The sequence below is a fragment of the Sabethes cyaneus genome, chromosome 1 (assembly GCF_943734655.1).
Source record: "Sabethes cyaneus chromosome 1, idSabCyanKW18_F2, whole genome shotgun sequence".
In the NCBI taxonomy this organism is placed as follows: domain Eukaryota; kingdom Metazoa; phylum Arthropoda; class Insecta; order Diptera; family Culicidae; genus Sabethes; species Sabethes cyaneus.
In genome coordinates, this window is record NC_071353.1 from 110355011 (window position 1) to 110369174 (window position 14164).

A 14164-nucleotide genomic window follows, 5' to 3' on the forward strand; every position below is an offset into this window, starting at 1 on the left:
GAGGACCCCTCGACTGGAGCTGGCCCTGGAATGGGGAGAAGAGCAAGCGGCCAGCGCCAGCGGTTAGAAGTTGAAGTGCAAGAGCGGGCTTCCAACCGGGTTCAACCCGAAGAGCTACCGCTAAACGGAGGAAGCAGCCATGAAAATCACTTAAACAACGCTGCGCCTGTAAGGAATGTTGCGACTCGGAGACGCCAGTCGTACACCCTCACAGGTAATCAAAAGCGGCGAATCATGTGGACAGCGGAAATGAATAGATTCGTAATTCGCGCCTACTATATTTGCACAGCATTAGAAACGGACATGAGCGGTCTGCCTCGAGTTTTGGAGATGTTCAACGAGGCTTATCCGCAGTTTTCGGGACGGCTGGATTGAAATGCGATGAATGTAAGACGACGAGCAATTCTGCGGAATAATATGCTCTCACAAGCAGAGATCGATGAGATACAGCAACAGGTCCGTAGCGAAATGGACAGGAGGAATGACAGAGCGAGTGATGTGTCGAGACGAAGCTCAATGCGGCTACGTGATCCAAATGCAAGTGAGGTCCACGAATCCATAGCCCCGGTGGAGGTAAATGTACCCGCATAGTACCATAAGAACCACCGCTTGAACAGCAGCTGTTACGAGATTTTGTCTTCCTTATGGACGAAGCAGTCGCACAGTTCCGCGGTACTGACCCTCTATTGCGGCACAAATTACCAAAACTGCGATTCTCCCGCAAGCTAGTAAATGCAATCAATATCCTCAATGGTCATGTTTTGCCATTGCGTTTGAATGCGGCCCAGCACCTGGAGGATTTGCAGTTGATAGTATTTTGTGCAGCTGTGGAAGCTTGGGATTGCGTACAACGCCCAGAGGTGAGACGTCCAACTATGTTGGAGAACAGCGTAAGCCTCAGTGGCAGAAACGGTTGGAGCAAAGAATCTCAAACAAACGAGTTGCAATTGGAAGACTGATAGCGTATAGAAATGGCGGAAGAACAGCTAGATTGTGCCGCCATGTAGCTGCGATCATGCAACCTATTGAGCTTCGTCAACTGGGAGCTCACCAGCCAACGAAGAGGATCGACACACTAATACAGCAGTTAAGCGTTTTATCGAAGCGGGTAAGGCGATACACTGATTCTGCAAAACGTCGATAGCAGAATAAGATGTTCAGTGAAAACGAAAAAGCGTTCTACGTGCAAATTAGCAACGAGAAGCCCGATTACAGAGATGGCCTACCAGAGATAGGAGATATCACGAATTTTTGGGCCAATATATGGGAGAACCCAGTACAACATCGTGTCGGGCAGTCGTGGCTAATGCGAGAAGAGGAAAGTTGTGGTGGCATCGAAGTAATGCCGGCTATCACTGTCACGGCAGCAGATGTCCGCGAAGCAACACGTGTCACCAGGAATTGGGCAGCCCCAGGACCAGACGGCGTTCGCGGTTCATCCCAAGATAGCCGAGTGCTTCAATAAGGTATTACGTGAGCCTCACACACTGCCTGATTTTGCCACCCGAGGTACCACTTTCCTCATCCCCAAAGACAGCAACACATCAAACCCATCAAAGTACACGCCAATCACATGCTTATCAACCTTGTACAAAGTACTTAATGCCATCATTGCCGCGAAAATCTCATTCCACTGTGAGCAACAAAACATCCTGACGGAGGAGCAAAAAGGATGCAAAAAGAATACTCACGGCTGCAAAGATTAGGCCATCATTGATGCAGTCATTGTGGGGCAAGCGGTGCACAACCAGAGGAATCTTAGTATGGCCTATATAGACTACAAGAAAGCATACGACTCCATACCTCACACGTTCTTAATTAAGGTGTTGGAGATGTATAAAATAGACCCTGTAGTCGTGAGGTTCCTGCAGTATGCGATGGGACAGTGGACTACTACAGTACAACTTAGTGATGGGAAAACTGTGTTGCGCTCGAGAGCGTTGCGGAGTCAAAGAGGTATCTTGCAAGGGGATTCGTTCAGTCCGCTTTGGTTTTGCCTAGCTTTGAACTCCCTTAGCAAAACGCTTGACAGAAACGGTCATGGCTATAAGATTAGGTATGGCGACGGCGAGCATGAAAATGTGACCCATACCTTTTATATGGATGATCTCAAGATCTATTGTGAATCAACAGAATGACTAGGAGTAGCTATCAAATTAGTTGAGAGAGTAAGCAGCGATATCGGTATGGAATTTGGGCTTGCCAAATGCCGATCAGTACAGCTTCAAGCAGGGCGCTTGAATAGTTTCGATGGCTACGAGGCCTACGATGGGGAGGTGATTAGGGATATGGTTCGTGGCGAATCGTACAAATACCTTGGTTTCAGACAGCTCACCAGTATTCGCCACACCGACATCAAGATAGAGCTGCGGGATAAATTTTTACGTCGAGTGAACCATGTCCTAAAGTCTTTCCTCAACGCGGGTAATAAGGTACGAGCACTGAATACATTTGCCATTCCCTTGTTGACGTACAGTTTTTAGTGAAGTGGAGCAAAACTGACCTAGAAGATCTTGAGAGGAGGGTGTGGCGAGAATTCAAACAAGTGGGTATGCGCCACCCTTAATCGGCACTGGAGAGATTTACTTTACCACGAATAGAAGGGGGTGTAGGAATAGTCGACATTCAAGCACTGTGCGTTGCTCAGGTGCGTCAGATGCGTGAATATTTCGTAGAATGCGCAACTCGACACGGAATATACCGGGCTGTTTGTGCCGCTGATAGGGGCTACAGCGCTTTACATCTGGCGCAACCAGACTACGACCTCAGATGCAATCTAATTTCGATGGAAGAGAAGATTGCATCTTGGAAGCAGAAAGCAGTACATGGTGCTCACCCTTACCAATTGAACCGGCCTTATGTCGACAAGGTCGCGTCGAACTTATGGCTCTCCCGTGGGGAACTCTCTCTAGTGGTCGAATCCAACATGATAGCCATTCAAGACGGGATTATGCCGACGAGAAATTGTAGACGGTAAATCTGGCATCAGGATGTAGAGGATGTATGCCGAATGTACCATCAACCACAAGAAACCATCGACCACATCATAGCTGGCTGCCTAGTTTAATTAATTTATTTTTACTACGTCTTCAGTTAAAACTGTACAGACTGGATGCTTATGATCTATGTTAGTTGTCTAATGCTTACTCTGAAACGGTCTCTGGTTACGTGAAAATCGAAAACTACACTTAGATTATTTAACAAACTGAAACATTTCTCAAGTGGATGGTTTTGTCCAAATACAGTTCTATGTCTTACAGTGAGAAACAGCAGACGTTGTCGAGATCGTCGGGCCGGAACGGAAAAGTTTGCCAATCGCAATAGGTCTGGGCAGTCAATTTGGTTGTTCAGTATGTCAAAAGCAAACATTCGTTGGAGATATATGCGACGTTGCTGCAAAAGCTCTAATCTTATTAGTAGGCATCTCTGTTCGTACGATCGTAATCTTTGCGGCTCACTCCAAGGCAGTCGCCGTAGCGCGAAACGAATAAAACAACGCTGTACTCTTTCAACACGAGCAATCTGAGTTGCATGGTAAGGTGCCCAGATTTGAACTGCATATTCGAGAACGCTTCGTACGAGTGAGCAGTATAGCGTCTTTAATGCATACACATCACGGAATTCTCGTGCATTACGGCGGATAAATCCAAGCATGGCAAAAGCCTTAGAAGTTGTCGCATTTATGTGCTCGTTAAAACATAGTTTGTAGTTCATTATCACACCCAAGTCTTTGATCGACGTAACTCGATCCATGCTGAAACTGTTTACTCTGTAATCGTATTTTAGCGCCGTCCGTGCTTTAGTAAAACTTATCACCTTGCACTTCGTTGCGTTCATCTCCATTCCATTTACGGCACATCAACTGACTACGATATCAATGTCTTGCTGCAAAACAGCGCAATCGACCAACGAGCTGATGGTTCGGTATATCTTCAAGTCGTCGGCGTACATAAGATGATGCGAGTTAATTCGGTGGCTCAAGTCATTCACGAACAAGATGAAAATTAGAGGACCGAGGTGACTGCCTTGTGGCACGCCGGATGGTGTTAAAAAACAGCCTGACACAACTGATCCCAATTTCACAACGGCAGATCTATTAATTAAATATGACTTCAGCCACGAGATGAGCCAGTGAGGAAAACCTAGCTTTTCAAACTTTCTCAGTGTTAGTTCGTGGGGCACTTTGACAAAAGCTTTGGCGAAATCCACGTAGACGCTGGCTACTTGACATCGCTTCTCCAAACTTGAGTTGAGCGCGCTAGTGTATGTCATGAGATTTGTGGTAGTAGAGCGGTTTTTCATGAAGCCGTGCTGATATTCACTTATGATGGGTTTTGCCGCAGAATATAGTTTATCGTGTATCAGAAGCTCGAGAGTTTTCGCCAGACAACAGAGAATCGAAATCGGTCGGTAATTTTTGACGTCGTGGGCGTTTCCAGTTTTTAGAATAGGTATAACAGCAGATAATTTCCATGCCTCTGGAAAAACACTCTCCGAGATCGACAAGTTATATATTCGACAGAGCGGTGGTTCAAGCACATCGGCGCAACGACGAACAAATCCGGGAGGTAGCCTATCCGATCCTGGACCTTTGGACGGGTCAAGAGACTTCAATGCGCTGGTGACTTGTGCTGCGGTGAATGTTGGGCGTGGCATGTGTATATCGTACAAAGGCAAAGAACCTAACAGCTCCGGGGAAGCAACCGGAGAGTTATCATTGTAAACAGATTTGAAAAAAGTAGCGAAGAGTTCGTCCGAGCCTTCGACGTCGTTACTCGTTTTGCCTTCGAAGGACATATCCTGTGGTATCGACTGAGTAGCTTTTCTATTTTTGAAAAATCGCCAGAAAGAGGACGGATCCGACTTAACATCATCTTCAATTCTAGAAACGTACTCACGAAAGGAAGAAGATACACATTCGTCGTAGTCTGCGAGCCTGCCTGCGAGCCTGCGAAGAACATCCCTATTTTCTGCAGTGCGATGACGTAGAAAGTGACGGCGTGCTTTGCGGAGAACGTTGCGTTGCTTTCGAAGTGCAGGGTTCCACCAGGGGTGATTGTTCGAGCGTCTGATATCAATTATACGAAGAGGAGTGTGTCTGATAACAACTCGGAATACCTCATCGTAAAAAATGGTAACTGCTGTGTTGGTAGCTGCATCGCAGAGAAGTTCCTCCCAGTTCAGTAAGCTTAGTTCGGCAATAACAGCATCGTAATTACATCGGTTGAAGTCGATATCGCGAACTCCAGGTATTGAATTGAGGCTTCGCTGTGCATTTAAGCGTAAGACGAGCGGTTTGTGGTGACGGTCAGAGGGTAAAATCGTGGATGGCGCTTCGATCAGTTCAACCTCGCCGCTATTGCTTACGAAGGCCAAGTCAAGAGTCCTACCGTTCGTGTTTCGCACGTTGCAAATTTGCTGCAGTCCGCTGGCAATCATGTTTTCTGTGAAAACCATTTCTTGTTCGGAAGAGGCATTTGTCGCTATGTATGAATCAACATCGAGGTCGTAAGACTAGATCAGGTGAGGTAAATTGTAATCACCAACTACTAACGCTGAATCTTCGGGAGCTGCTTTGGTCATGATTTGTTGCACACAGTTAGAATGCGCGATGTACCTATCCGGTTCGCTGTTAGGCCTCAGATAGATTCCACATACATAGACCGATTTGGCCGAAAGAGAGAGTTTAACAGCGACTTGCTCGAGCGCGTCACAATCACCTAGGCGTACGGGAGTACTGGAGACAGATTTCTTAACAGCGATCAACGTTCCACCGCCTCTTTGTAAGTGACTAGAAGCGTGGTTGCGATCGCAGCGGAAGATATTATAGTTAGATGACAGCTCAGCATTTTTCATGTCATTCCGAAGCCACGTTTCGGTGACTACTATAACATCATAGTCACTAGAAGCAGTTGTTAAGTAAAAGTCATTTGTCTTCGTGCGCATTCCGCCGGCGTTCTGATAGTAAATAGTCAGTGGCGCGTTCACTCGGTTTCGGGGTGACGAGTCGTCGGTCGTCCGCGGTTCGGTAGTACTCGGAAAGGGGCTTGCAGCAGTAAGGCGAGGGGAGATGTAGGTAGCTAGTACGGGAGTGCTTCTTAAACCGTTGGTAGTCAACATTACTGGGGTTGTCGTTGAAAGACGGAGGATGCTTTCGGCGTCTCGGTTACAACGGTTGGTCTGAGACTCGCAGTTGCTGGATTCCAAAAAAACTGCTTCTTGTTACCAGTATCTTCAAATTCACGAAAACGAATTCCCCGGGGCCAGGTCTCAGTTACAAGTGCAACAGACTTCAGTTCAGACGGCATTCCGATTTTGTAAGACACGAATGTTAGCGATCTTGTGTCTTTTCCACGAGGAACGAGCTTGATTATCCGCAAGTTGGAAGTTTTCAGTCTAGATTCCGCCAATTCGGAAACCTTTTCTTCGGGAATTTCTGGTAAAATTCCTGACAGATATAACCAGAATTTACTGGAATCCTGCTGTACGGCTTCCGGGACAACCAGATTTGTATCATTGTCACTGGTACCAACGCCACACATGGTCTTAACTGGTGGATGGAAAGAAACATCATCGTCACCGTAGTTCTCACGCATCCGTTTGGTCCTACTCGAAGGTGGAAGTGGCGTTTGGTAGACAGACACAGGTGTACGAGGGACAGAATTTACCAGCGTTTTGAAATTCGTGCGGATTTCGTTCCTAATATCTGATAATACATTGTCGCGAATTTCGGTTTTCATCGCTTCGATTATAGATTCACTTGCCTTATCAACCGACACCAAAGTATTTGCAAAACGGGCTTTGCATAACAGATTTTTGCAAGAAGTGCACATCCAAACCAAATGAGGATTTGTCTTGATTGAAGCGACCGCAGCGTCAGCAATACCTGTGCAGCGCATACAAACTGTCGATGAACAAAAAGCACCACATTTCATCGAATCGCCGATGAAGTCTTTTGCACATTTTTCGCAGACTAGCGTCATTGCAGAAAAACTAGCAACACTGGATAATTACTAATTTAGTTGCTCTGTTCAAAGCACAGTTGGCGTTGTGGTCCGTTAAAAGAGCGTTCGGAATGTCAAAACAATATTTATCTAGCACTGAACCTATCTCTGTCTGTCTAAGAGTTTTACACTATACCTTTTTGCGTCGGGTTATGGTTGTTGGCGATCGTCCAGTCAGCTGTACAGCGAAGGCGGGCAGGCTATCTCTCTCAGTCTGCTGATCGAATGCACTCTCCGGCAGGGTATTTCGGATGGTCCAAATGAGAAGGCAGCGAAATGAATCCTTTTTATTGCAGCGTCAGCGGTACAAGGCGATTTGATTGATGACAATTTATATGCGTTTACAGACAAGTATATGCAGATATTTCGAGGCTGCAGCGCAGCAGTTGCAGCAGTAGCAGTTGAATGGCTGTACTCAGGTGGCAAAAATAAAATATGCAGCGGGTTTGTGGTCAGGTTGCGGATGAAAACGTATCGTTTTGAAGTTTATGCAGCGTAATATGATAGCAAAAATTGAAATAAATAGCAAGAGCAAACGAAAATGTAAACACTACACAACAGTGATGCCAGATTATATAGTACTAGCAAATGCAGCCTATACAGAACGCCACAACAACGTAGCAAAGATATTGCACCAGAAGTTGGCACTGCAATGTGGGTTGTTGGAGGAAGATGTGCCAAATTACCGCTACAAACCAGATCCCGTCTTAGAAAACGACCGTTTCAAGCTGTATTGGGACCGCACCATTCTGACGGACCTTTTTATTCACCACAACCGACCGGACATTATGGTTTACGACAAGGGTAAACGAATAGTAACCATCATTGACGTCGCCATTCCACTGAGCCGTAATTTGGAGTCACTTTCAGGACGACGACACTATGCCGGCCCTTACGACTTGCAATGTACTGCACGTGACGTTGTTCGTCTGTCAGCGTGTGTTAGCCGCGTTTCTCGGCGCGGGTTTTCGAGGGAAGGTCCCGTTCCTATGTAATAGACTAATCTCAAGTTTTTTAGTCTTGACCTTGAGATGCGGTCATACACATATATTAATATTTTTTGAAACGATGGTTCTACAATTGATGAAGGGACGGTAGGAGAAAGAAATGCCTTCCCTCGAAAACCCGCGCCGAGAAACGCGGCTAACACACGCTGACAGACGAACAACGTCACGTGCAGTACATTGCAAGTCGTAAGGGCCGGCATAGTGTCGTCGTCCTGAAAGTAAAACTAGTTAGATTAAACTTCTCGCTCGGTGGTAATCTGCAATTGATGTAGGAAGCGGCACAATATGTGTCGATAACCCAACCAAACGCGTCGCTATTCTTGAGAAGTGGATTTTGCGGTCTCCTTTTGTCCAGCGCCTCTATGGTTCAAAGGTACAAGTACCAGCGAACCACATGCCCTGGCGGGTGTTGTGGGTTCGAATCCGGTTATAATCTCAGATTATAGCTTGGTTCGACCCATGCACCTTCCAGCATTGGACAAAAGGTAGGCGTCAAAATGACTGCTTGTCAAGCATAGCTACCAATACCCCCCCTCCTTCCTTTCCGCTCTTCCCCTCTTTCACCAAAAATTTTCATTTCTTTCGGTACGGTAGGCCCTTCATCAATTGTAGAACCATCGTTTCAAAAAATATTAATAAATATGTATGACCGCATTTCAAGGTCAAGACTAAAAAACTTGAGATGAGTCTAAGTTGTTTTTGTTTTTTTTGACTGACTGATTGATAAAATATGGATTTCTACCCTAATCGATACACCATTGTGTTTCGGTCCCACTCATCTAAAGGTCATTATACGCACAGTGTCCACACTACATGGAATCGATTTTTTCGTTCAAATTTTGGGTAATTTTATTCATTTTGATCAAAAATTTTGGTGGCGGTTGGAGTGGCTCAAGTCCAGCATGTAAAGTCGGTCGTCAAATTTTCTATTTATCAAAAGTGCGTGAACTCATGCGATTAGATAGGAAGAGTTCAAGCTCGTTTGGTTTTGTCAAATGGGATCGAAGTGACGGGTCCATTCCCTAACTTTAGGTTCTCTAATCAAAGCAACCCCCTAGCAGGCACCTGATGATACCACGTGAGTTGTGTGTAGATTATTGTGTTCCCACGGGTATTCAGTGAACGGCACCAAGTTCCTGAAGAAGTACTTAGTAGAAGCTTATGTAAGAAATCCTAAACTAAAACGAAAAACAGCTTACAGTCGGCTACCGCTGCAACGGTAGCAGAAACAACGAAATCAGAGCTTCATTATTAATCGTAACAGGGCGTGAAAGGACTTTCTGTAATAACAGCTGAACTGTCTCTGTCGTTGGGGGTCTCTGAACCGAAACCAGCCGGGGGAGACTGAAAGTTTGGACAAACCGTCACTAGGGGCAACCTCCAGTTGCCAGTTTTTGGTCGCATAAGTATACCACCAGGGGCAAATGGATCGTGCTACATAGTGGAGCGATGCGATGGTGCTGCGTTGATTAAATCTTGTAAATTACAGCCTGCCAAAGCGGGGTGCTACCTGGTTGGTTGGACAGCTGCCAGCAAGTGGGGTGAAAATGTGAATAATGCTACGATATTATGCGAAGAACGAAAATCATCGCAGCGGTGGGGGTGCTATCATTTTCTATGCAAATTGTAGCTCTATAGGCTAACACTAGTTTAAAACAGGCAGGCAGCAGCGTATAGTGGAGCCGGATTTAGTTGAAGATCGATATTCTAACTAGTCTGGGACACACGTCGGTACCATATCGTGCACTGCACTCTATGACAGGCTAGCAAGCACTCTATGCGAGATGCTACTTAATGGGCATATTTGAATAAGCAATTTTCAAAAATTAGCATCACAAACAAGGGCATGTGTATGCTGAAATTTGGATCAGAACGAAAGTAATTAAAGAGCTATCAGTTGCTTGATCAGACACTTGATTTAGGTAAACAATCCTAATTAAAAGTTTTGAAATAATTTAGAATGTTTTTTGGCAAGATTTCTCATTTGCAAACAGAACTTTCTCGGTTTAGAATCTTCTATCGGTTGAAGATGCCAATCGAAAGATGCAAAAAGCGTAGCACAAGGTACCTGCATTGCATCATATAGAGAAGAGAATAAAAGTGAAACATGCTATTGGCACTCGAATAAAAGCTGTTGGCTCAATGCCATTTTTAACTGGAAAGCCACGGTAAACTCTGTGCTCGTAACACGTTCGAAACCGAGAAAAGTCTGTAGGGCTTTAGGAAAAATTTGCTAAACTATCCAGCTTTTTACGCGCTATAATGGCGGACGCTATAAATTGTGTTCGTAATATTCAAACAATCTTTTTGACAACTCTGCATCCATCAAAACTGGGCACTCTTCTCATATACGGCAGTGTTGCTCTTTCTTTCGTTTACGCAAAAGAAGGAGAGCAATAGTTTTGTTTTCATTTCGCACATTTTTGCTCTCCTTCTTTGGCGTGAACGAAAGAAAGAGCACGGTAGTGTTGCAAGAGAAAAGTGTCAGATTTGATGTATGCAGAGTTGTCAAAAAGATTGTTCGCATATTACGAACACAATTTATAGCGGTCATCATTATAGCGCGTAAAAAGTTGGATAACATTGGAGGTGTGCAACCTTCATCACTTTGTAGAAATTTATCTATCTTTATATATAAAAGTGAGCGTGAACTTGACCAGGTGGAAGTCGACTTGCGTGTGTCGAGACACTCAACGAACTAGCTTAGCCAACGACATCCGAGCAAAAAAAAATTAGATAATTTGTGAAAAAGTATACATAATTGCCAGAAGTTTAGGGAAAGTCATCAAAAAATCTTAGCCTGAAGGTAAATTATATTTATAAGTAAAAAATAATTTTATTGCAACTGACTACGCGGGATTGTTATTGGTATATTCAAATATAAACAGATTGCTTCTGAAATGTATAGTTTTTTTTTGTAAAAAAGTGCATTCATATTTTTTCTAGATCCATAATGTTACCCATAATGTAACATGAACAGTCGACCTAACATATTTTAGGGCGACTTTCACATTTTTGTTAGGAACATTTCCCATAAAATTTACAGAAATAACTTAAACTAAACAAACATTTTTTTTAAATATTAGGTACCTTAATACCACTACTGTGAACCATTTTGTATTTAGTTGTATCGCACAGGAAGTTTTGGTCGCACCACTGCATTATTCGAATTCTATTTTTGCATTCAACGTCAACAATATGGAATATTTCTAAAACAGTTCATTCACCGTTCACTTCACTTCACGAACACTATTTCTTTTCCTCGGGTTTTCTCGGCTGGGAACCACCGTATCCAACGGCCTGCTCGTGGATCGGATAGTGCGGTGGATAATGTCCCGGCGGATAGTGCGGTGGGTAGTGTCCCGGTGGGTAGTGGTGCCCGGGTGGATAGTGTGGATTATCCACCGACGGCGGCATCAGATGCGGCGGTGGATAGTGTCCTGGTGGATGAACTCCTCCCGGCAGCAACGGTTGATGCGGATAGTTGGGGTTCATATCCGGAGGAAAGACGGTATGCGAAATAGGACCCTCGTGTGGATTGTGCGGCAACTGTTGGCCGTGCGGACAGTGGCCATGCTGATTCGGGTAGTATGACATCGTACCTGCGTAGAACGAGCGCGCCTTCCGTATGAATGATTTGCGAAGTGCAGTTCATATTTGATTTATAGGAACATTCCATTTCCATCCACTAAGTAGTGCGATTTTGGCTTCACTCTGGCATACGTGACCATTAAATATATTATAACAGTAAACATGAATTTAATTTCAAATTGCGATCTTCCAGCATTGGACAAAAGGTAGGAGTCAAAATGACTACTTGTCAAGCATAGCTACCAATACCCCCCCCCCCCCTTCCTTTCCGCTCTTCCCCCTCCTTCACCAAAATTTTCATTTCTTTCCCGTACCGTCCCTTCATCAATTGTAGAACCATCGTTTCAAAAAAAAATATTAATATATGTATGACCTCATTCCAAGGTCAAGACTAAAATCTTGAGATTAGTCTGCGATCTTTTTGTCAGTTTGGTTTTATATTTTAACCTCTATTCAACCTATAGAAAAATAAACAAATAAAACGATTTTGATCATACTAAATCGTTTCTTTAAAACGAGTAAAGTTAGATTAACCTTAATGATTTTTTGTTTGTAACCAAAACACAATGGTAATAAGACGCTTCTAATAAGAAAGGTAACACTGATAAACTGGTTATCGCTATTTGTTATCAACCGTTGCGACTCAACGGTACTTTTGTTTTTCGGTAACTGCGAAATTTTTTTTTATCAAATAAAGAGTGAGGCAAAGCTTTAGATTAAGCGATCATCCCGCGGCAAATGTGACTGGTTTTTATTTTTGGACTGCATGACTAATTTTCAATGAATATCTGAATTGTCAGCTTTGTTGTAATATCTTTGCGAAAATGGGAAAAAGGTGTGATTACTATAATGAATTAGTTTTCCGCTCTGTAGATATGTATTTAACAACAAATGCAAGGGTGACATACTGAAATCTAAACAAAAAGGTAAAAATATTGACTAATTAATTATCGAAAGGACGTAAGTTTTATTTTTCTGCTCGCATGGGTAAATGCAACAAACACATTCCAGCATTACGGGGCACATTTAGCAACCATGTTAACTGTTAGCAACCATGTTAGTTCCTTTTTCACTCAATGTTTAACAAACAGCTTGCAAAATAGGTGACAAATAGGGACCTTATTTTTAAGTTGTATGCCATGGATTTAGCAAAATGGGAACTAATTTACGTAGTAGGGATGGTGTCTCGTAATGCTGTAATATGTCAACAGGGTTTCTTCTTTGAAACTATCTTAGTTTTGGACTATAGGTAGAGTGGGATCTAATAATTTGTTGGCTTTGGATTGCCAATTAATTTGATAATATTTAGTTGTGATATTATTATACAGGGTGCGGCAGGAAAAATGAGACATTGTTAAAACTTTGTGTGTTTTAATTTGTGTAACTAATGACTTATTCCTGAACCAAATTGTTTTATTGCAAATTTGTGAAAATTTACACCAAAGAAGTGATTACAATATTTTTTTTGAAACGATGATTCTACAATTGATGAAGGGACGGCACCTTCCAGCATTGGACAAAAGACAGGAGTCACAACGACAACTTGTTAACCATAGCTACCTATTACCCCCCCCCCCTTCCTTTCCACCCTTCCCCTTCATTCCCGAAAAAATCCTTCTTCATTACTTTCCCTTACCGTCCCTTCATCAATTGTAGAATCATCGTTTCAAAAAAAATATTAATATATGGACAAGTTTACTACTTGTCCAGCAAACGCCGTAGGAGATTGCCAAAGTGGTGGAATGTCAGTTGGCCACAGTTTATCATTCCAAAAAGTCTCTACAGGATAGTCCTAAGCAGCGAAAGTTGCCGGAAAGTGAAGGTTCGCGATTAGCACGTACCCTAATTGCTCGTAACCAGTGTTGAAAAGTTCATAGCAGCAAAAAACTCAATGAGATTTCAAGCACATGAAATTTCATCCTTTATCACAAACAAGAAACTCACATATGAATTTCTCTCGCTATTATACGCGATGCTTCTGTTGCTATGCGATGTGAGCAACGAGAAACGCGGCGCACATTAATGAATTAAGATGGCAAACATATTGGCGGAATTTGCGTTTTTCCTTCGCGGGAATCGACATTTTCTTAACTAGAAAGTAACAAGCCTAATAAGAATTAGATAAACATGTAATTTAAATGTGCGTTTTAGTTTAAGTTTGCGATTTATTTAGAGATTCATTCCCTCATGCTCACTCACAGCTACGTATCGCACTAGAGAATGCCTATGCTGTTCAACTAGGAATTTGTATGTATATGTGCATAGCTTCAGGTAGCAGTTGAAGCAAAGCAGAATTTGATCAAGCGAGAAGAAATACGTGTGAGTTTTGTGCTTCTTGCTATGAAAACAGAAAAACTCACGCGTGATTTTTTTATGCATAGAATCAAGCTAACATGATTCACAGTTGATTTTGATTTTTGATGAGTTTTGAGATTTTGAGTTTTTAACATCACTGCTCGTAACCCGGTACCAAACCAAAAAACCAAAATTTCTGAAAAATCCATGCGAAGTGCTGGGAGTTCTGGTTCGGAGCTTTCTGCATACATCAATGACGCGGATGGT

At 43.3% G+C, this 14164-nt stretch overlaps 1 protein-coding gene across 1 annotated transcript; it reads right to left on the bottom strand.

The window, feature by feature from the left end:
- Positions 1-11260: 11260 nt before the first annotated feature.
- On the bottom strand, positions 11261-11608 carry LOC128746096 (proline, histidine and glycine-rich protein 1-like). Its single transcript, XM_053843146.1, has one exon. The coding sequence runs from the start codon at positions 11606-11608 to the stop codon at positions 11261-11263; it is 348 nt and encodes a 115-aa protein (XP_053699121.1).
- Between the last annotated feature and the right edge of the window lie 2556 nt (positions 11609-14164).

What these genes read in the sequence shown, in the direction of transcription:
- LOC128746096 (XM_053843146.1), bottom strand. Translation starts at nt 11,608, where the DNA reads ATGTCATACTACCCGAATCAGCATGGCCACTGTCCGCACGGCCAACAG.